The sequence below is a fragment of the Bos mutus genome, chromosome X (genome assembly GCF_027580195.1).
Source record: "Bos mutus isolate GX-2022 chromosome X, NWIPB_WYAK_1.1, whole genome shotgun sequence".
Taxonomy (NCBI): domain Eukaryota; kingdom Metazoa; phylum Chordata; class Mammalia; order Artiodactyla; family Bovidae; genus Bos; species Bos mutus.
In genome coordinates this window covers 101,089,864-101,111,766 of record NC_091646.1, presented here as the reverse complement: position 1 = coordinate 101,111,766, position 21,903 = coordinate 101,089,864, and the positions used below count along the sequence as shown (strand labels likewise).

Genomic DNA, 21,903 nt, shown 5'->3' with positions numbered 1-21,903 from the left:
GTAAATTTCAGTTGCCTGTATCCCTTGCCTATTATTCACTCCTTTGGTACATGCAGAGGACTGGCTCTAGGACCCACCAGAGATAGTTAGCAGTCTGTATTTACAGATTGTATAATACTATAGTTTTTATTTTAAAAATCTACATATAAGCACGCCAGCACAGTTTGAACCTGTGTTGTACAAGGGTTAACTGTACTTCTTTTCCACTAGCCATTTCTTAGAAGAAATTATCTCTTCTATTTTCTACTATTTAACATGGTAATACACCTGGGACTACTTTTTAGCATTTGCTTTCAACATAACATAGCTGTCTATTACTCAATTAGGCCACGATATGAAAAATCATAGTGGAAATTTCTGTTATATAATCTTCCCTAAACTGAACATGAATGAGTAGAAACAAACATTTCCCAGATACATACATATCTTCTCTTCCCTCCCTCTCCTTATCTCCCTGCCTTTCTTATTCTCAGTTATTTTCAAGGGTATTTTCAAATACACCCAAAACATGGAGGGAATAGTGCCATGAACCTCTAGAATAATGAGTCAGCTACAGTCATTGGCTATGGCCAAACTTGTTCCCACTATCCTCACTCCTTCTCCCCATGGATAATTTTAAAACAAATCCCAGACATATAATTTCATTTGCAAACACTTCTGTAAGCGTGGGATTATTATTTTTTTCAACATTCAGGGAAACGTTAAAGGAACATTGCCCCTCTTGTCACTTGCCAGATCCACAGAACAGATCAGACAAAACCCTCTATCAGGAAGTGGCGCCTTCCCCAGCCCTCCCTGTCTTGGCCAGGGCACGCTCTGCTTTGTGTTCATGGCCAGCAGCTTTCATATGTTTTAGTCACAGTTGAAATAATTCGGACAATAGTTCTCACCATTGCCTGGAGCCAGAGTAAGGCAGTATGTTGAACTGTGAGCTGCAGGACACTCAAGGGAGCACACTGAGCTGTCCCCTTCCTCCCCTGTTCCCACATGATGCCATTGCTGCACTTGTGTTCCTTTCTTACTTCTCACTGCTTCTACATAAAAGAAAGCAGCAGTCCTTGTAGTTCAGGTACAAGGGTATTAACATTAGAGAGTTTAAAGCTCTGCTTTCAGGATAGGTGCTTGGATCAGTGCAGTGCAGCCCGGTGAGAATTGTTACTTCAAAACTGGCACACACGCACACACACACACATGCACACATACAACAAGAACAGGAGCAACACAGGTCAATAACATCCCAAGAGGTAAGCACATCAAATTTAATAAGACTCTGCATCTTCCAAAGATAAGAGGATGAAAGCAAAACTGATTTTTTTTGTTTTCATTAACCATCAACTAGAACTGCTGTCTACTATGATGGCCACTTGACCATATATGGCCATGGAGCACTTGAAATGCAGCAGGTCTGAATTGAGGTGTGCATGAGTGTAAAATATACACTGCATTTCAAAGAGTTAATACAAAAAAGAAGGTAAAATGTCTTAGTAATAATTTCATACATTGAAAGGATATTTTGAATATATTAATATAATATAATAAATAAAACTTACAGTATTATTCATTTCATCTGCTTCTTTATGCTTTTTAATTGTAGCAACTAGAAAATATCCAATTACATGTGTGGGTCAATGTGGTTCTGTTACATTGTATTTCTGTTGGATACCAAAGAACACTAGAAGATGAAGTAATTGAAATGTTTCATTCTCTTGCTGTATGGGCTCTGCAACAGATTCTGGCTCTTGACAAAGTAGAAATTAAATTGCAAATAAGTACAGATTTAACATGTCATTTTCTTCTGTCCAGAGCTTGACAGGAGGAGCCAGTGGAGGGGTCCATTGTACAGATGTAACAAATGCAAGCAGGACAATGCTTTTCAACATCCATTCTTTGGAATGGGATAAAGAGCTCTGCGAGTGAGTTGTGTTTTGCCCTCAGAATAGTTTTCTAATTTGTTGCCTGTCGATAACGTAAATCTTAATTATTTTCAGGTTGTCAGTGGAGCACCAAACTTTGTTGATATTTAACTACAATATACAAGTCTATGTTGTATACTTTTTTTTTTCTAATTGGAGGATAATCGCTTTACAATGTTGTGTTGGTTTCTGCCATACAACAATGTGAATATGTATATATACACCTTCCCTCTTGAGCCTCCCTCCCCTACCACATCCCACCCTCTGGGTCATCAGAGCACAAGACTGGGCTCCCTGTAAGAGACTATTACTGCATATATAATAAACAGGCCAAATTAAGTAATTGTCTCAATTATTCTTCAAGGAAAATTAGGTTCCTTTATAAAAGTACTTTGTTTTTTGTGTACTTTTGCTTTTGTATTGATTTCTTTATGTAAGGAGTGTTAAATATCTAAGCCTACTGCTGGCTTATTTATTTCTTCCCATTTAACTCAACTCTCAAATATGCCCATTTTAAATTTTTGTTTGCATGCCTTTAAATTCATATAAATGTTTCTAGATGTTTACTTAAAATAGTATTATATACCCAATCTTATTTTCTGTTTTTTTTTAGATTTTTTGAAATTCCAATGAAAATTCTTCCAAATGTCGGAGTTCTTCAGAGATCTATGGCCTAATGGTAAAAAGAAAAAGAAATTTTTTAATTTAATTTTTATCTTAATAAAAACCTTACTATTCAGAATTCAAAAGTCAGTTGTGTTATGTTTTATATTTTGAGACCCATGAATTTTTTTATGAATGTTGGCAGTATGTAAAATAAGAATTTAATATTGTCTAAATAGTTTTATAACTTCACATTCTTGAGTCCTTCTTGCCAATTTGTTTTATGTATACTTTATATAAAACTACATATAAAACTTTATATACTATGAACTTTATTGGCTTTTCTTTGAGTATTTTAAAGTATTGATGAGATAATCTAATTTGGGTGATAAGGGTGATAAGGGTAGGTGATAAGGGAAGATTTGAGCCAGTTTCTTCTTTTAATCCAAATAACTGTTTAGTAGTTGCATTGCCTGCTTTTAATTTGTAGGAAGGTCTCTTCACATTTTAGTGGCATTCTTTTTCCTGTTGAATCTCCTTTAATGGCCAGACCATGTCTCAGATTCTTTGTCAGCCTGAACAAAACTTTAGCAGAGAAGCTGAAAGCAAAGAGTCTGGTCTGATTTGTGATTGTTAAGTAAACTGGTTTTCATCTTGGGCATTTTTACTGTTGCTTTCATTGAAACCACAGAAGAAGTAGTCTAAGCACAAATTACACATAGCATCGCTGAGTATTTCTGATTACACACCAGGAATGAAAACCTCTAGGATGATTTGAACTGGTGTTTAAGCTCAAAAATCTAGAACGTATGGTAAAAATTAAGAAAAGTCTATGATTAATTACCAAAAATTAATGTTTGGACATTTCATAAAAAATATTAGTCTACTTACAGACTTAATACACTACAATACCCGAGTGTTCTGGTTAAAGCTTAAGCAAGAAGTCTTAAGTGTTTCATTTATAATAAAGCCTTTTTAAGGCAACATGGAATTTTTTAAGGGAAGCATAATCATTGCTTATCTACAGTTTAAAAGTGCTTCGATAATTTCATAGCTACCTATAAACTGACTTGGGTCAGAGGAAAAAAAACTGTTCTTGAGAAACAGTTTCAGAGGATGGTTGAAAAAACATTTAACTGGCCTAGTTTTCTCTTGCATTTAAAATATTATCCTTCTGTCCCCCTCTCTCCCCCTTGCTGACTATAGAAAATCTCTCATAGCCCGGTGAGTAGGTTGCCCACCAATGATGCTACCCATTCATTTGGAAAAGATACAGTGCATTTCCATTTAGTTTTAGATAAGCAGAAATCCATTTACTCAGCAAATTAATCCAGACTCTTCCATGACCCTCCAAATTATTATAAGCTCTAATGAAGCTTTAGTTGTTATTAAAACATAATCTTATTTGTTTCTTTTTAAGTCCTCCATAAAACTAGGAGTGATGTTTCAAAATAAAAGACTAAGATAGTTTTCTGAAATGAGAAATTCTGATGGACCCTATTACAAAGTATGGTTGTGATGTGCTTTTGGGCTGTAGCATAATAGGGAAATGAGGTATAGTTTTTGTATGTTCTCTGTGTCTCTTAAATGACATCTTGCCCAACCTTTCAGACCAGTTAGTTGGAAATGCACTGTCACTTTTTCTGCATGCTTCACCAGAGAATATTCCCAGGAATCCTCCAGGGACCCCCTCCCTGTAAAGAAAAAAGAGCGCTTTCCGTGCCTGACCGCACATAGTAGATTCTGCTGGTAGTTTGATAATAACTTGAATAGTGTAAGCAAAGACTTCTTCCAGTATCTGAATACCTTACATATCCAGTCTCTAGGTTTCCTGATTCACTTTCACTTATAAGCCAGGTTCAGATTGTCCAAGAATATATACAGTAAATAAAAGGTCTTGGACTAACCCAAAAGCATAAAAGAAATAAAATATCACCCCACTATCTAGTGGGTATTTTCTAATTTGTGAATGGTTTCCACATGCATGCTCTTACTTCCTAACCATAGCTGTGTGAGGTGGCTTCTCTTCTTCCCCTCACTATCATAGAGAGGGAACCCAAAGCTCCCAGAGAAATGGCAGGCTGAAAGGTCAGGTGAAAGCTTTTGTTTGGTACTCTTCCTAATATCAGGTTCATCATAATGTTTGTTCAGGTTTTTCTGTAAGATGATATGGAAAAACCTGAATGAACTTTTAAGCCAATCCAATACATCACAGGTACTTTGGAGATCATATTCCTTTCCCCTAATTCCTTGATATCACTACATGTTGGTTTGTATTAGTGTAAGTATTTTTTTCAAAATTAAATTTGGTAAAGTTCACAGTCAGCCACTTAAATCTCATTTTTTCCTTAAAGTGCTAGCCATACTGGCTCAAAATCAAAACCACTATTCATGACACAAATTAATTCTTGCTTATGAAAACTTGAAGAATGATGTTGACTATGAACAAATAATGCCCCATACCTGAACCTCTCTCTTGTTTCTTATTTATCAAGAGCAGTTTGGGTAGGAAGAACAGTTAGTAAAATTCAGCCTTCCAAAATAAACATGTTCTGTGCTGGTTTGATAGCTCTGTGTTCATTATGAAGGATGTGTTAGTCTGTTCATAGTAACAGCAATAATAGCAAAGAACTAATGGTCTGTGGCATTCATATAAGCTCAGGCCCATTTTGTAGATGAATAAATTGAGGTATAGAGAAGTTTCAGCAGCCTGCTCAGTGACTAACTTAACTAACCAGGAGTAGATCCTGCATCTCCTGGCTCCCTGTCCAGTGTTTCATGTCCATGTCTCTTCAAGGAATATTTCTAGTATCTCTCTCTCTGAACCACTCATGTAGTTGAAACACTTGCTTTGTCTTGTCTGCCCACATGCTCTGGCATGTTGCTATTTGTGTTCATTTCTATTACAGTTATGTTAGTAGAGCCAAATTTGTGATTATTCATAATCCTTTTTTAAAATTTCATTAGAAAGCTGGGGCCTTGGAAGGTGTGCCAATATCTGGGGTAAGTTTCATCACCAAACATCTCCCTACCACCTCCCTACCCCACCCCCTTTCATGTTCTGGCTTGCCTTAATCAATCTGTTCCTTCTTTAACTATGGAAAATAAGTAAGAGCAGAAGAATTGGCTAATTCTTGTTTTGCTGGGATGCAGTGTGGGCTATTAAGAATTTTGTTGAGTAAATTAATTCTAACTCTCCCTTCCTATCCCTGTTCGGAGCATTAACACATAGGGCAATGGCCAAATGGAGGCAATACAAAGAATATAAGACAATTCGCTCCTTCTTAAATGAAGAAGAAAAAACAAATCTTATGGCTCTCCTAAAAAGAAAATGGATAATATTGTCTTAGTATTCTTTATTGTCATATATCCTTTCAGTGTTTGGGAGACCAGTCTGCTGCGTTGGTAGGACAAATGTGCTTCCAAGATGGACAAGCCAAAAACACGTGAGTTTTAAGAAACAGACCTGCAAACCAAGGGGGTCTCGTTTGTTTGTTTTTTCCTTTGGTGTTTGGAATGAGGAAAAGCTTTTGAAGTTTCTCCAGACCAAAAATTAATAGTTCAAGAGTGCCAGTACCGTTATATATGTTTACACTTTTTGCCATTTGTTTTTCTTCATCTCCTTCACATAAATCAAACCATGGCATATGTAAACACACTGATGAAGCTTGTGAAAACCTTAATTTATAAAATTCAAAACCTTTCCCGTACAGAAACTAAATGCTGGTTTAAAGTATTTTTGCCTTGGGATGGACTTCCCTGGTGGTCCAGTGGTTAAGACTCTACATGTCCAGTGTAGGAGGCATGGGTTCGATCCCTAGTCAGGGAACGTGACAACCCCACATGCCATACAGGCAGCCAAAATGAATATAATTTAAAAAAATTTTTAAATAATAAAAAATAAAGTATTCTTGCCCTTTGCAGAGGTTGTTGGAGGGAGGCTGAGCAGAGGGAAGAAACTCTAATTTTCAACATATTGTTCCTGCACAAGACTTTCTCACTAATTTCAAAGTCATATTTTTGTGGGATTTTTCAAAGTTATTTCTCTGGCACTATGCTTTTTCCCCGTTATTTGAAGTTTCTGCCTCAACACAAAGCAGAAGGAATGACAGAAGTAGAGATTTGGTGCATTTTTCTTCTCATCTTATCTTCTTAATAGTCACACATGTAGTCTGTAACAAGCCCCATATTTAAGAGTGATAAGATGACTCCCACTTTAGGATGAGAAAAACAGATACTCAGAGAAGTTAAGCTAACAAGTGAGGAAAGCAGTCTTTGCATCCGAATCCAGCTGATTCGATTTAGGGCACTTGACCTTTATACTTTACTGTCCCCTGTGTGGAAAAGATTTCCACAGCCCTGGCAGCAGGCTGTCTACCTTTGATGGTTTTTATCTCGAGGATTCTTTTTTTGGCCACACCCCACAGTATGTGGGACCTTAGTTCCCGGACCAGGGGTCAAACCCACACCCTCTGCAGTGACAGTGTGGGGTCTTTACCTCCAGACCGCCAGGGAAGTCCTGTTGAGCGTTTTCTAATTCTCTCACTAATGTTAACTTCACTGCTTACATTCTCCTTTTTGTCAGTAATGGAATGTCTCTGTATTTTAGATGTAGTATTCTTATACTCTAGTAGGGTCAGAAGTCCTCATGCAAAAGTGTGACATTTGGGTGACAGTTTTTCTGAGAAGAGAGATAGGAAAATTCTTCACAGGTCATGCATGGTATCCTGTGGGTCTAGAAACATATTCTTTGAATTCTGGATTCCAGGTAGCTAAGTCAGGAGTCAGAGAAATGATAGATAGAAAAGTAGGCTATCCCCACTACCCTCTTCTTTCCTCCTCTGCCTGGCACCCTAATGCTAGTAAAGCAGATGCTATTTCTCTTTGGCAAGTACCTGACACTGTAGAGCACATGGGAGGTGCCCAGTAAAGTTGCCTGATTTTGTTTCTGTTTATGCTCCCCTCCCTCTTAAGCATTATCAGCCAATTCCAGAAATGCGGGATTTAAGTTAGGGAGGGCAGGCGGAGTACCTCAGCAGCCCCTGCAGGTTGAAAGAGGTGAAGAATTGTAAGATCTTTGGCTCATGTTTCTCTTCCTGAAGGAAAAGATCACAGATATACAATTCATCATAGTATAAATCAGAACTTATGTGCCATAAGAAACTTGGAAGTACTGCTGTTGGGTTTCAAAGGGAGGGAAGAAAAATCACAAAGATTGTTAGTAGTGAGACATTTTGAAGACTGAGCAGTATTGGTGAACACGTGGAACACTGAACCAAGATGCAAATAAGGAAATGGAAAACTTATTTAGAGAAAGAAATGGAAAATTTATTTAGAGAATGTAGAGAACAGTTGGGTAGGGAAGTGATCGTGGGGAAATAAGGCTAAGGTGGTGTGACACCCTAAATTCCAGAGTAAGAGATACTTCCTGAAGGTTTGGGGGCTGCTATTCAGAGATGACTGGAGCTGTTCATTAATGATATGGCAGTCCTGGGTTAAAGTGAGGAGAGGGCTTCCCTGGTGGTTCCGTGGTAAAGAATCTGCCTCCCAATGCAGGAGTCACGGTTCGATCCTTGATCCCAGAAGATCCCACATGCCACATAGCAACTAAGCCCCTGTGCCACAACTACTGAGCTTGTGCTCTAGAGCCGAGGAGCCACAACTACTGAGCCCACATACTGCAACAACTGAAGCTCCCGCACCTAGAGCCCGTGCTCTACAACCAGAGAAGCCACCACAATGAGAAGCCCTAGCACTGTAACTAGAGAGGAGCCCCCACTTGCTGCAACTAGATAAAGCCCGCTCAGCAATGAAGACCCAGCATAGCCAAAAATAAATAACTAAAATTAAAAAAAAAATAAAGTGAGGAAAAACTAGAGGCAGAGAGGACATGGAGGCTACTACAGCATCTCAGTAACAGCAACAAGGACTATGAAGGATGAGGAGGACTGAGATGGAGGTATGGGTGGATGTCCATGGCACTGCAGAGGAACACGAGACAGGAAGCAGGTATGGAGTCTAGTCAGCTGGTCCCAGTGGTTAGACGTAGCCAAAGTATGGAATGGGTTAAAGTAGAAGACTTTGTGTTTGGGATACGTTGGTGATACTGGTAGGCTATACATTATACATACATGGTCATGGGGAATGAATGTAGTATAAAAGTATAGATTTTGAATTTCCCATATTTAGAGGTGATTTTTGAAGCAATAAGAATTGATGAAATTACCAAGAAAAAGTATATAGGTAGAGGAGATATTTAGAAGAAGGAAGAGATGACTGGATGGAGAATTCAGACAAATAAAATGTAGTGAGTCATTAATGTGGAGATCCAGGGTCTCTCTTTAAGAGAGGGGCCTGGTAAGCAGTGCAAAATAGAACGAAAAGGACATAGAAATCAGGTCTTCAGTGGTGACCTCCAAGAATGAAGCTTTAATAGAATGCTCAAAATAGAAGCCAGGTTACAAATGGTCAGAAGAGATGCAGGTAAGTAGAAGATAGAGACAGCAAGACAGAATGTGCTATGCAAAAAGGCAACCATCCAGGAAGGGGGAGTGAAGTAGACAGTTTGTTAGATTAATAGGATCTTTCCAACTTTGGGGAATTTTGTTCGTTTGTGTTTTTAATTTAAAAGCTTGTGTTTTAAGTGCCTCCTCTCTCCCAGAGGCTCTAAGTGTAGGAGCAGAGGCCTCCTGTCTCTTCCACAGATTCAACTAGGACCACTCACACACCCCTACCCCACCACTCCCACTGTCTGAATACAGCAGAATCTTGAGAATGGATTGGTAGACCATATAAATGCTGAAAATCCCATATATTTTTGATGACTGGGAATAAAAAAATAACATTTAAGAGGAAAATAATTGCCTATATATGGCTTTGAAAGCAGTAGCCTAGGGACTTCCCTGGTGGTCCAGTGGTTAAGACTCCAAGTTTCTCCTGCAAGGGGCATGGGTTCTATCCTTGGTTGGGGAACTAAGATCCCACATATTGTTTGGCCACAAAAAAAAAAAAAAAAAAATGTTGTGGCCTAAATGTAGCAAAGAAGTCTCTTCATGTGTTGATAATGCTCATTAATTACTTATTAAGTGTACATGAACTTAAGAATTTACTTCTATGAAGTACCTTGAGCCTCTGTGTCAATTTCGTAATTTAGGACTTGTACACTACTGTTTAGTATACATAGTGTTTATATGGGGACTAAATCAGTACAGATTTCTCCTTTATAAAGTGTGGAACAGATAATTAACTTCCACTTTTATGAATATTTGTTCACGGAGATTGACTTAAAATATGTAGCTTTTTCAGCATTACAGAAGTAAAAAGGTATAGAGATTTATGTGTTTTGACTTCATAAATGTATTATTACCTGAACCTAGTGTTACTTGCGGGGAAGGCAATGGCAACCCACTCCAGTACTCTCGCCTACTGGTGTCTTTGAAAACTGAGGTAGATACTGATGGATGCCATGCTCCCTGAATGTGCTGGCTGGTCATCAAGCAGCCCACAATCATGCTTGAATCAAGCAAAAGAGATGGATGGTATTGGGCGAATTCTTCTTCACATCAGTGGTTCCTGGAAAAATGTTTTTCAGAAAAAATTGCCCCCGTTCTGTTTGCTCCATAAGACAAACACAGCCAGTGGGGTCTGTTGGCTTAGCACTGACTAATATTAATAGCAGCATCTGCTGGGATCTGTCTGCGCACCCCTGGGCTGAGCCCTCCCACCTGGGCTAATGAATGTCACAGAGCACAGCAGCAGGGCCTGTGGGGAGGGAATCCCAGGCAGGTTAGGACAGCTGTGGTAAGCCAGGGATGACAGCCAACTTATTTGAAAAGTGTTGCCATGGGACCCTTGCTGATATCAGCTTGAACCACTTATCTGCTCAGCACAATTCAGAACCACTCGTGCATGTCCAAGTGCCAGATTGTTACAGAGTCCAAAGCTTTTCCTGATAAGGCCGCCACAAAGTAAATTCAGTTCTTCCCTGGCAGCTGTGCTACGTGCTGGCTCTGACTCTCTGAGCACTGTTAGAACACCCTATCCTGTGTAGGGAAGGGAGAAGATAGACCAGCAATAGCTTTTCCCTCCTAGCTACTCCTGTGCCAAAGTCCAGCTACACTTTTCCCCCACGCTGGACCTACACCGTCTCCATGCCAGAGGTTTACGACTGCCTAATAATGGAGCTAGGCTGGCCTGCCCCATTGCTGAATGGCTATTAGCCATGATGTTTCACTCCACGTGGATTAGTAGAGATGTAACTGTGAGAGAATTTAGGATTTATTGTAACTCAGTGCTATTTTATTAATATAAACATGAACTTGGGTTATGACTAAGCTCCAAATAGTATACTTGCATTTTTTCATTGTTGTTCAGTCACTCAGTCGTGTCCAACTCTTTGCAACCCCATGGACTGCAGCACGCCAGGCTTCCCTTTCCATCACCAACTCCTGGAGCTTGCTCAAACTCATGTCCATTGAGTCGGTGATGCCATTCAACCATCTCATCCTCTGTCGTCCCCTTCTCCTGCCCTCAATCTTTCCCAGCATCAGGGTCTTTTCCAATGAGTCGGCTCTTTGCATCAGATGGCCAAAGTATTGGAGCCTCAGCTTTAGCATTGGTCCTTCCAATGAATATTCAGAGTTGATTTCCTTTAGGATTAACTGGTTTGATCTCCTTGCTATCCAAGGGACTCTCAAGAGTCTTCTCCAGCACCACAGTTTGAAAGCATCAATTCTTTGGCGCTCAGCCTTCTTTATGCTCCAACTCTCACATCCATACATGACTACTGCAAAAACCACAGCTTTGACCATATGGACCTTTGTAGGCAAAGTAATATCTCTGCTTTTCAATATGCTGTCTAGATTTGTCATAGCTTTTCTTCCAAGGAGCAAGCCTCTTGTAATTTCATGGCTGCAGTCACCATCTGCAGTGATTTTGGATCCCAAGAAAATAAAGTCTGTCACTGTTTCCATTTTTCCCCATCTATTTGCTATGAAGTGATGGGACTGGATGCCATGATCTTAGTGTTTTGAATGTTGAGTTTTTCCATTAGGATTCCACTAAGTACATTTTATTCTAGACTTTTTTCTTTAAGAAAGCACATATTTTTAAAATATTTTGTTTATTTTTGGCCATGCTGGGTCTTGGTTGCTGTGCAGGCTTTCTCTAGTTGTGGCAAGTGGGGGCTACTTCCTAGTGGTGCTTGGGCTTCTCATTGGGTTGGCTTATCTTGTTACAGAGCACGGGCTTTGAGGCGTGTGGGCTCAGTAGCTGTAGCACATGGGCTTAGTTGCCCTGTGGCATGTGGGGTCTTCCCAGACCAGGGATCAAACCAGTGTTCTCTGCATTGGCAGGAGAATTCTTTACCACTGGGCCACCAGGGAAGTCCCTAGACTGTTCTTTAAAACATTATTCCAAGAGTGTATTGATATTTGTTAACTTTTGAAACTTTTCTAAAAATTTAATTTCTTTTATTGTTCTATGTTAAATGTCAATGTTGTATTATTAACGTTTCAGCATTTACTTTTAATAAAATTGTCCCACTGTTCATTCTTCCCCTAACTGTAGGTATGGAACGGGCTGCTTCTTACTATGTAATACAGGCCGTAAGGTTGGTGTTTTTCAAATTAAAAGATTAGTGGAAGTCTTCTTTAACTTCATATAAGTAATACTTGAACATAATTTGCTATTAAGTAACTTTTGAGTCAGCAGCTTTTTAAAAAATTTTTATCAGGGTTTAATTTAGAGCTCAATAAAAATGATGAGTATCACTACATTTGAAGCATTCTTGTAAGAACCATTTTAGGTTCTTTAACTTTTATATGTGCGTTTTTAATTGTGTTAGTAGAATATCTCACTAGGAGCTTGTCAGATTCTTAATTCCAATAAGGGATAAACTTTTTGTACTATTTGAGTGTATTGTTTTTTTTAAAATAATTTTTATTGAAGTTAACAGTTGATTTATAATGTTGTGGTAGTTTCAGATGTACAGCAAAGAATGTCCACTTTTTTCAGATCTTTTCCCATGTAGGTCATTGCAGAGTGTTGAGTAGAGTTTCCTGTGCTATTGGTTATCCTTATTAGTTATCTGTTTTGTATATAGTAGTATATATATCTCTATCCAAGTCTCCCAAGTGTATTGTTCTTAATACTGGTAATTTTTATTTTTAAGATATATTTTCTAAATTGTCATGTTTATTGAATTATAACTAGATCATTTTTGCTTTAAAAATCTTCTTATGCTTCTTTTTGTTTTCCTGGGTGTAAACCCTTTTTCTCTTTCCTACAGTGTGTATTTTCTGAACATGGCCTTCTGACCACAGTGGCTTACAAACTCGGCAGAGATAAACCCGTATATTATGCATTAGAAGTAAGTACATTTCAATCAGTATAGATAATATGACAGACATTCAAAGCTAAGGAAAATCAGTGGGTTTTTTTAAATTTTTTTCATAAATATGCCTTTTTATTTATTATCTTTTTTTTAATTTTATTTTATTTAACTTGACAATATTGTATTGGTTTTGCCATATATCAAAATGAATGTGTTATCTGTAAGAATGAAAAGCAACTTCTCAGTCACTATAGCTTTATCATGACTTTGCAACAATTCAGTCACAAAAAAGCTCCATTTCCAATTCTAGTTCTCGTTAATTTTAGTTACTTCCTAGAAACAGTGTTGAACTTCTCAAAGTCATCCATGAGGGATGGAGTGAACTTCTTCTAAACTCTGGTTAATGTAATTTTGACCTCTTCATATGAGTTCTTATGGCATCTAGAATGATGAATCCTTTCTAGTAGGTTTTCATTATAGTTTGCCCAGGATAGATTCATCAGAGAAATCACTGTCTATGGCAACTGTAGCCATACAAGTTGTCTTTCTTAAAACAGTGAGAGTTGAAATTCAAAATTACTCCTTGATTCATGGGCTGCAGAATGTATACTGCATTGTTGTTGTTGTTTAGTCACTTAGTCATGTCCAACTCTTCTTGACACCATGGACTGTATCCCACCAGACTCCTCCGTCCATGTGATTCTCCAGGCAAGAATACTGGAGTGGGTTGTCATTGCCTTCTCCAAGGGATCTTCCCAACCCAGGGATCAAACACATATCTCTTGCATTGGCAGGCAGATTCTTTATCCGTGAGCCATCAGGGAAGCCCATATGTTGCATTAGTAGGCAGGAAAACAACATGAATCTCAATGTAGGTCTCCATCAGAGCTCTTGTGTGACCAGATACATTGTCAGTTCCCTTCATATTTTGAAGGGAATCCTCTTCTGAGCATTATGTTTCCACAGTGGGTTTAAAATATTCAGCACTTCATGTTGTGAACAGATGTGCTGTCATCTAAGCTTTCTTGTTTCATTTATAGAGCACAAGCAGCGTAGATTTACTGTAATTCTTAAGGACCCTAGGATTTTCAGAGTGGTAAATGAACATTGGCTTCAACTTAAGGTCACCAGCTGCATTAGCCCCTAACAAGAGAGAGAGCCTATCCTCTGAAGCATTAAAGTTAGACATTGACTTCTTCTCTCCAGCTGTGAAAGTCTCAGATGTCTTTCCTTCCAATATAAGGCTATTTCATCTACATTGAAAATGTGTTGTTTAGTAGCCACCTTCATTAATGGCCTTAGCTAGATCTTCTGGATAACTTGCTGTGGCTTCTACATCACCACTTGCTGCTTCACCTCACATTTTTATGTTACAGAGACAATTTCTTTCCTTAAACTACGTGAACCAACATCTGCTAGCTCCAAACATTTTTTTCTGAAGCTTCTTCTCTTCCAGCCTTCATAGAATTAAAGAGAGTTAGGGCCTTGCTCTGGCTTAAGGGAATGTTGTGGTTCATTTGATCTCCTATCCAGATCACTCAGACTCGCTCCATATCAGCAGTAAAGTTGTTTCACTTCTTTATCATTCGTGTGTTCACTGGAATAGCACTTTTAATTTACTTCAAGTTTTCCTTTGCATTCACAACTTGGCTAACCATTTGGTGCCAGAGGCCTAGCTTTCAGCCTATCTCAGCTTTAGATATTATTTCCTCACTTGTTTAATTATTTCTATTGAGTTTTTGGTTTAAAGTGAGACATGGGACTCCTCGTTTCACTTGAGCATCATTTAGAGGTCACTGTAGGGTTATTAATTCGCCTAATTTCAATATTGTTCCATCTCGAGGAATAGGGAGGTCTGAGGAGAAGTAGAGAAATGGGGAATGGCCAGTCGGCGGAGCTGTTAGAACATACATACACATTTATCGTTAAGTTCACCGTCTTATATAGGAACAATTTGTGGCACCCCAGAACAATTAGAGTAGTAAAACCAAAAATCACTAATCACAGATCACCTTAACAAATATAATAAAATTTGAAATATTGTTAGAATTACCAAAATGTGACATAGAGATACAAAGTGAGCAAATGTTAGAAAAATGGTACCAGTAGACTTGCTCTGTGCAGGGTTGCCACAAACCTTCAATTTGTGGGGGAAAAAAAAACAAACAAACCTAGTATCTGGGAAGCACAGTAAAATGAGGTATTCCTGGGACTTCCCTGGTTGTCCAGTGGTTAAGACTCCATGCTCCAATGCCGGGGGCCCAGGTTTAACTCTGGTCAGGGAACTAGATCCCACATGCTGCAGCTAAGACCCTGTGCAGCCAAATACATAAATGTTTAAAAAATAATAAAATGAAATATGCCCACCATGGGATTTGTGCCTTCATGGCCATAAATACTGTTTCTGCTACTCTAGTCTGAGAGTTCGTTAATTTAATCTAATCATCCCATTATATCATTGGCTCCAAGAGCATATATTAAAATATCTAGCTCTTTTTGAGTGAATTATCAAGCCACGTCTATGCCATTTTGTATTAATATTTGCACAGATGATCTTTTGTTCATCTAAATTGAGGTCTTTGTTTCTTCCTATTAAATTTCATGATAGTGATTTCAGCCAATTCTGACACAAGTCTGAATGCTTTTTCATTCTTCACCCTTACTCTTCCAGTTTTGTCTTATCTGGAGACTTAACACATTAGCTTTATGATTTTTTTGTATTTCTTTTAATTGGAGGATAATGACTTTACAGTACTGTGATGGGTTTTGCCATACATCAGTATGAATTGGCCATAGGTATACATGTGTCTATTCCATCCTGAACCCACCTCCCTCCCCACTGTATCCCTCCGTGTTGTCACAGAGCACCAGCATATATATTACCATATGATTTTCTTTTGATTCATGTAATTTTTTTTAGTTTCATAGAATTTTAAAGCTGAGGGAAGCAGTGGATTAGATGACAACAGGCTTCGCTATACCCTGCTATCCCCTTGTTTCATGCATGAAGAAGGCAAGTGAAACTGGAGTCATTTGGCCAAGGTAGTTTGATGCAAATCCACATTATTGGACATCAGAGTCTAGATGCCTAGGCTGCCCCACTGGACCATCTCCTTCCTTATACATCTGAATATTCAGGGCTTCAGTCTCCCCAGTCCAGTGTTCTTTTCACTGCATCCCCCATATGTCACACCCTTCTGCTAACCTAGAAACTCGGCCATAACACACACACACACACACTAGTTTGTTAACGACAGATAGAATTTCTTTTCCATATTTTCTAATTCTTTTCACAAAAATCTTGTAAATTTTTTTAAAAAATCAAAAAAGAATGCAGAGAATCAAGCTAGATTGGTATAACTTTTTCTCAGTGAATTCATGCAAATTCCACCTAGTCGCCCTGCTTCATTTTTGGGGAAAGTGCTTATAAAGCAGGTATTTAATACTCATTTCTGTAATTTGACAGATTTTGGTTAGGCTTTGCAATCTGAGGTGTCAAAAAGTAACTTTCTTTACTTTCAGAAGTACTCTCTCTAGGGAATTTCCTGGTGGTCCAGTGGTTGGGACTCCATGCTTTTACTGCCAGGGGCAGAGTTTCAATCTCCCGTCAGGGAACAAAGATCCCACAAGCCACCTGGTGAGGCCAAAATAAATAAATAAATAAAAAATTTTAAAAGTGCCCTCTTTGAAAACAGAAACTATGCCTATCCCTCTTAGTTTTTAGTCTTCTTTCATTATGCCTCTGCTGACTAGGAAGCAACATAAGGCATTTCTAATTGTTTGGGGTTTTTTTTAGTAGTACTTTCAAAATAATAATTATATATTTTTCCAAGAGTGTTTATAATTGTTTAATATTTTTAATAACCATCCAACCATGATGAGGACCTTGAATGCTTTATACCTACCACCTCCACCAGCAGTCATGGAATTTACAATTTTCATTTTCCCCTTTTCTTAAACATACAGTAATTCATACTATTTTCAGTCAATCAAAAATCATATTAATTGACATATTTATCAATTTCTGTGTCCAGTATCATTTCTTTGGTCCCAGACCTTTTATGTCCCCATTCACCACCCCCAGGTTTTTCTTGCTGAGGGACAACCTTTCAAAGTTCATAGAATCTGGGGTAGTAAGCCTATTTTTTATAGGTTTCTCTTTATTGTGCCCTCTCTCTGGAGTGGATATAAAAATCTCAGTTTTTGTAGCTACATCCCTTCCGGCCATGTTTTGCTGCCAATCAGACCTTGGCTGCCCTGATATAAAGTTTTTAAACTTTATATCCTTATCATTGACATTCCATAGTTTTACTATGATATGCCTTAGTTTAGATTTATTTTTACTTATTCTGTTAGGTACTTGGATACAAGTCTTCAGTTCTGAAACATTCTCAGCAATTATCTCTTCAAATATTGCTTCTCTACCACTGCCTCCATCCTCATCTGGAATTGCTATTGTCTGGATATTGGAACTTTCCAACCCACCCTCCATGTCTCTTAACTGCCATTTTATATATTTTTAAATTCTTTGTTTCTCTGTGCTGTATCCCTGGTGAGTTTCTCAGTATCTACATTTCAAAGTTTTCTCTTTAAAACAAATAAAACAAAAACATTTTAATTGTGAAATGTAAAACGTAGGAAAAAATGCATAAACCATCAATATACAGCTTAGCACGTTATTATTAAAGAAGACCCATGTGGGACTTCCCTGGCAGTTGAGTGATTAAGACTCCACACTTTAACTGCAAGGGGCCCAGGTTCGATCCTTGGTCAGGAAACTAAGTTTTCACATGCTGCACAGCCAGAAAAAAGAAATATTAAAGATGAAGACCCATGTAACCTCACCCAGGTCAAAAAACAGAACTGCCAAGAACCCACTATGTGCGACTCCCAATCACAGCCTCTTTCCTTTCCCCTCAGGTAACTGCTGCCTTGAGTTTTATCATAACCACTTTCTTATTTTCTTTATAGTTCTAACACTTAAATGTGCAACCCTGAACACCAGAGTTAGTTTTGCATGTTTTTAATAGTTTATATGTTAATAATACAAAAGAGTGAGCCTGAGTAATACAGTATGCAAACTTTGGTCTCTTTCACTCAACATTCTATTTGTGAGATTCACCACTATTGTTTCATTCTTTTTCATTACCATATGTAAATACCACCAGCAGTGTATAAGAGCAATAATTTACCTGTTTTCTCTTGTCTGTTCTATGGTTTATCTCAACTACTACCTTTTATAATCTCACTCAGTACTTTCATTTCTAGAATCTTTAACTGGTTAGTTTTCACCTGATTCTGTTTTATTTCTCTTTTTCTTTTGGTTTGTAATTCATTTTATTTTCATGGAAATCATACCTTAATTTACCTCTTTGGCTTTTGTTTGTTTTTTTCTTTTTTGGCCATGCTACACGGCATGCAGGATCTTAGTTTCCCGACCAGGAATTGAACCTGTACCCTGCAGTGGAAGCTCAGAGTCCTAACCTGGACTACCAGGGAAGTCTCCTAATTCACTCCTTTGAATACATTTAGCACATACTTATTTTAAAGACTTATTTGTCAGATTGGAATGAATTCTGTTCCAACTGTTAAGTTTTGTTGACTGATGTCATTTCTTCCCCTTCCATACATTTTTACTAGAAGTGATGCTTCTAAGCTAGCGTATGATGTGCAGTAATATCTAATTTACTAAAAAGTCTGTATATTTTAATTTAATCAAATTTTAATAGAAGTGTAATTAAATTACACTTAACTTACTTTTAAGTGTACAACATAGTGACTCAGTATTTTTATACATTACAAAATGATCACCACAATAAGTCTAATTAGCATCTGTCACTGTGCAAAATTATTATAATATATTGACTATATTCCCAGTGCTGTATATTATATCCCTGTGACTTGTTTATTTTTTAATTAATTTATTTATTGGCCACGCCACTTGTGGGATCTTAGCTTCTGATCGAACCTATACCCCCTGCACTAGAAGCATGGAGTCTTAACCACTGGACCACCAGGGAAGTCCCATGCCTTGTTTATTTTATGACTGGAAGCTTGTACCTCTTAATCTCCCTCATCTCTTTCACTCATCCTCCTACCCTCTTCCGCTCTGGCAACCAACATTTTGTTCTCTGTTTCTGTGAGTCTATTTTCTAATTTGTTTGTTCATTTGTTTTATTTTTTGGATTCCACATACAAGTGATACCATGCTATATTTTCTTTCTCTGGCTTATTTCACTTAGCAAGTACCCTCTAGGTCCACCCATATTTTTGCAAATCACAAGATGTCACCCCTTTTTATGGATGAGTAATATTCCATTATATATATTATAAAAGTATCCATTTTATTCATCTATCGAGAGATATTCAGGTTGCTTTCATATCTTGGCTATTGTAAATAATGCTGCAATGAGCATGCTGGTGCATATATCTTTTCTAACTAGTGTTTTTTTCCCTTTGAAAAATTACTCAGAGGTGGACACCAGGGCTCAAGGGTGCCCTTTTCCCCATATCCTCCCCAACACTTGTTATTTCTTGTCTTATTGATAATAGCCATTATGACAGGTGTGGGGAGATTGCATTATGATTTTGATTTGCATTTCCCTGATGATTAGTGATGTTGAGCACCTTTTCATGGGGCTATTTACTATCTATATGTCTTCTTTGGAAAAATGTCTATTTAGGTCCTCTGTCAATGTTTTAATCAGATAGTTTTTGACATTGAGTTATATGAGTTCTTTGTATATTTTGTATACTAACCCCATTTGCAAATATTCGCTCCAATTCAGTGGGCTGCCTTTTCATTTTGTTGATAGCTTCCTTCATTGTGCAAAAGCTTTTTAGTTTATTTTTGCCTTTGTTTCCCTTGCCTGAGGAGACAGTACAAAAAGAATATTGCTGAGGTCAAAGAGCATACAACCTATGTTTTCTTCTAGAAGTTTTATACTTTCAGATCTTGCATTTAAATTTTAAATCTGTTTGGAGTTTATTTTCATATATGGTGTGAGAAAGTAGTCTGGGTTGATTCTTTTGCATGTAGGTGTTCTGTTTTCTGAACACTATGTCTGATGTTTTAATACTGGATTTCTTCATGTATTTTGAAATTTTCCCTTCTGGTCTCGTTTTCCATTAAGCCAATAGCCTTAGTCAGCAGGTAGACAACTGCTTGTTTTCCAGCACCCCTACACAAGCAGGAGAGCGCCACCGAGCCCCTGGCTTCAAACACTGACACTCTTCCTGGTCTTACATGAAGCACTCTGAATTCTTTCCTCTGCAGGAGTCAGTTCCAGCCCCTCCTGCTGCCTGACACATACAGAACAATGAATCAGAATCCATCATGCCTGTGGCCTCAAACCCTACTTGACTGTGCATTTCTATTTCTGTCCACACTGATGCTATTCTCTTCTTGAGGTAGCATGTGTTGTTTTGTTTTTCTCTTTTTATATTTTGCCTGTTATCCTCTGTTAGGGACACAGGTGATTTTTTTTAAAGTGCGAACTCAACTATCTCTGTTGATAGGGATTTTATCACTAAGAATGTTAACATCTCTGGGTCCCTATTTCATTGTTAGTAAAAAGGAAGTGGGACACATGATCCTTCAGTTGTTTTGAGACTTTAAACTCATGTTAAACTGCTTAAGTTTGTCCCACTATTGCTAGTTGGAAATTTTTATTAGTGGTGGAAGATACTGAAACAAAATAGAGCAAGAATTACCAAAATAGAGTGAGTAGTTCTGCCTTCCCTCTGCCATCTGTGTGCCATCTTCCCCAAGCTGTGCTTCTCCCTTCTTCGTTCATCTTTTTCTAAATGTTATTTCCCAAAACAAAATGCTTTTGGGGAGCTTTGATCTGATTATGAACTTGAGCATACTATGGGTTTGATACTTCCATGTTCTGTATTCTGTCACTAGGATATAAGTTCCCTGCGGTCAGAAGACTTGCCTGTCTTGTTCACCACTCTATTCCAGAATCTGGCATATAGTAGACACTCAATAGGTATTGTTTATATACCAAATCCTATATTATGCCATTTTTGCCTATTTAAACATGAGCTCCAAAGAGGATTTCTTATAAGAACCCCATTGTTTTTTTTTTAATTTATTTATTCTTTATTTGAAGGATAATTGCTTTACAGAATTTTGTTGTTTTCTGTCAAACCTCAACATGAATCAGCCATAGGTGTACATATATCCCCTCCCTTTTGAACCACCCTCCCATCTTCTTCCCCTTCCCACCCCTCTAGGTTGATACAGAGCCCCTGTTTGAGTTCCGTGAGACATACAGCAAATTCCCATTGACTGTCTATTTTACGTATGGTAATATAAGTTTCCATGTTACTCTTTCCATACATCTCACCCTCTCTTCCCCTCTCCCCATGTCCATAAGTCTGTTCTCTATGTCTGTTTCTCCATTACTGCCTTGCAAATAAATGCTTCAAGACCATCTTTCTAGATTCCATATATATGTGTGTGTGTGTGTGTGTGTGTGTGTGTTAGTATATGATATTTATCTTTCTCTTTCTGACTTACTTCATTCTGTATAATAGGCTCTAGGTTCATCCACCTCATTAGAACTGACTCAAATGTGTTCCTTTTTATGGCTGAGTAATATTCCATTGTGTATATGTACCATAACTTCTTTATCCATTCATATGTCAGTGGATATCTAAGTTGCTTTCATGTTCTAGCTATTGTAAATAGTGCTGCAATGAACAATGGGATACATGTGTCTTTTTCAGTTTTAGTTTCCTCAGGACGTATGCCTAGGAGTGGGATTGCTGGGTCATATGATGGTTTTATTCCTAGTTTTTAAAGGAATCTCCATACCATCTTCCATAGGGGCTAACACCCCACCCATTGTTTTCTTTAAATGTCCTTTTTCTCATCTCTTTGATGTGATTTGTGATTTTAGTGTTAAATTTTTCTTTTTTGGAGTTTTTCATCTCTCTTGAGCCAGATATTCATTTTAGGTATAAGCCTTATTTATTAGTTAACTGTTGCTGCATAACAATACTACCACTGATGCAAGTGGCTTAAAACCATACCCATTTATTACC

General features: G+C 37.9%; 1 protein-coding gene across 1 annotated transcript in view; it reads left to right on the top strand.

The window, feature by feature from the left end:
- GK (glycerol kinase) overlaps positions 1-21,903 on the top strand; it is a 79,973-nt gene that overhangs the window by 36,413 nt on the left and 21,657 nt on the right. Inside the window, 7 exon segments of the mRNA XM_070365743.1 lie at positions 1,804-1,913; positions 2,527-2,558; positions 2,561-2,592; positions 5,484-5,519; positions 5,895-5,962; positions 12,084-12,126; positions 12,805-12,885. Coding sequence (XP_070221844.1) covers positions 1,804-1,913; positions 2,527-2,558; positions 2,561-2,592; positions 5,484-5,519; positions 5,895-5,962; positions 12,084-12,126; positions 12,805-12,885 — 402 coding nt within the window.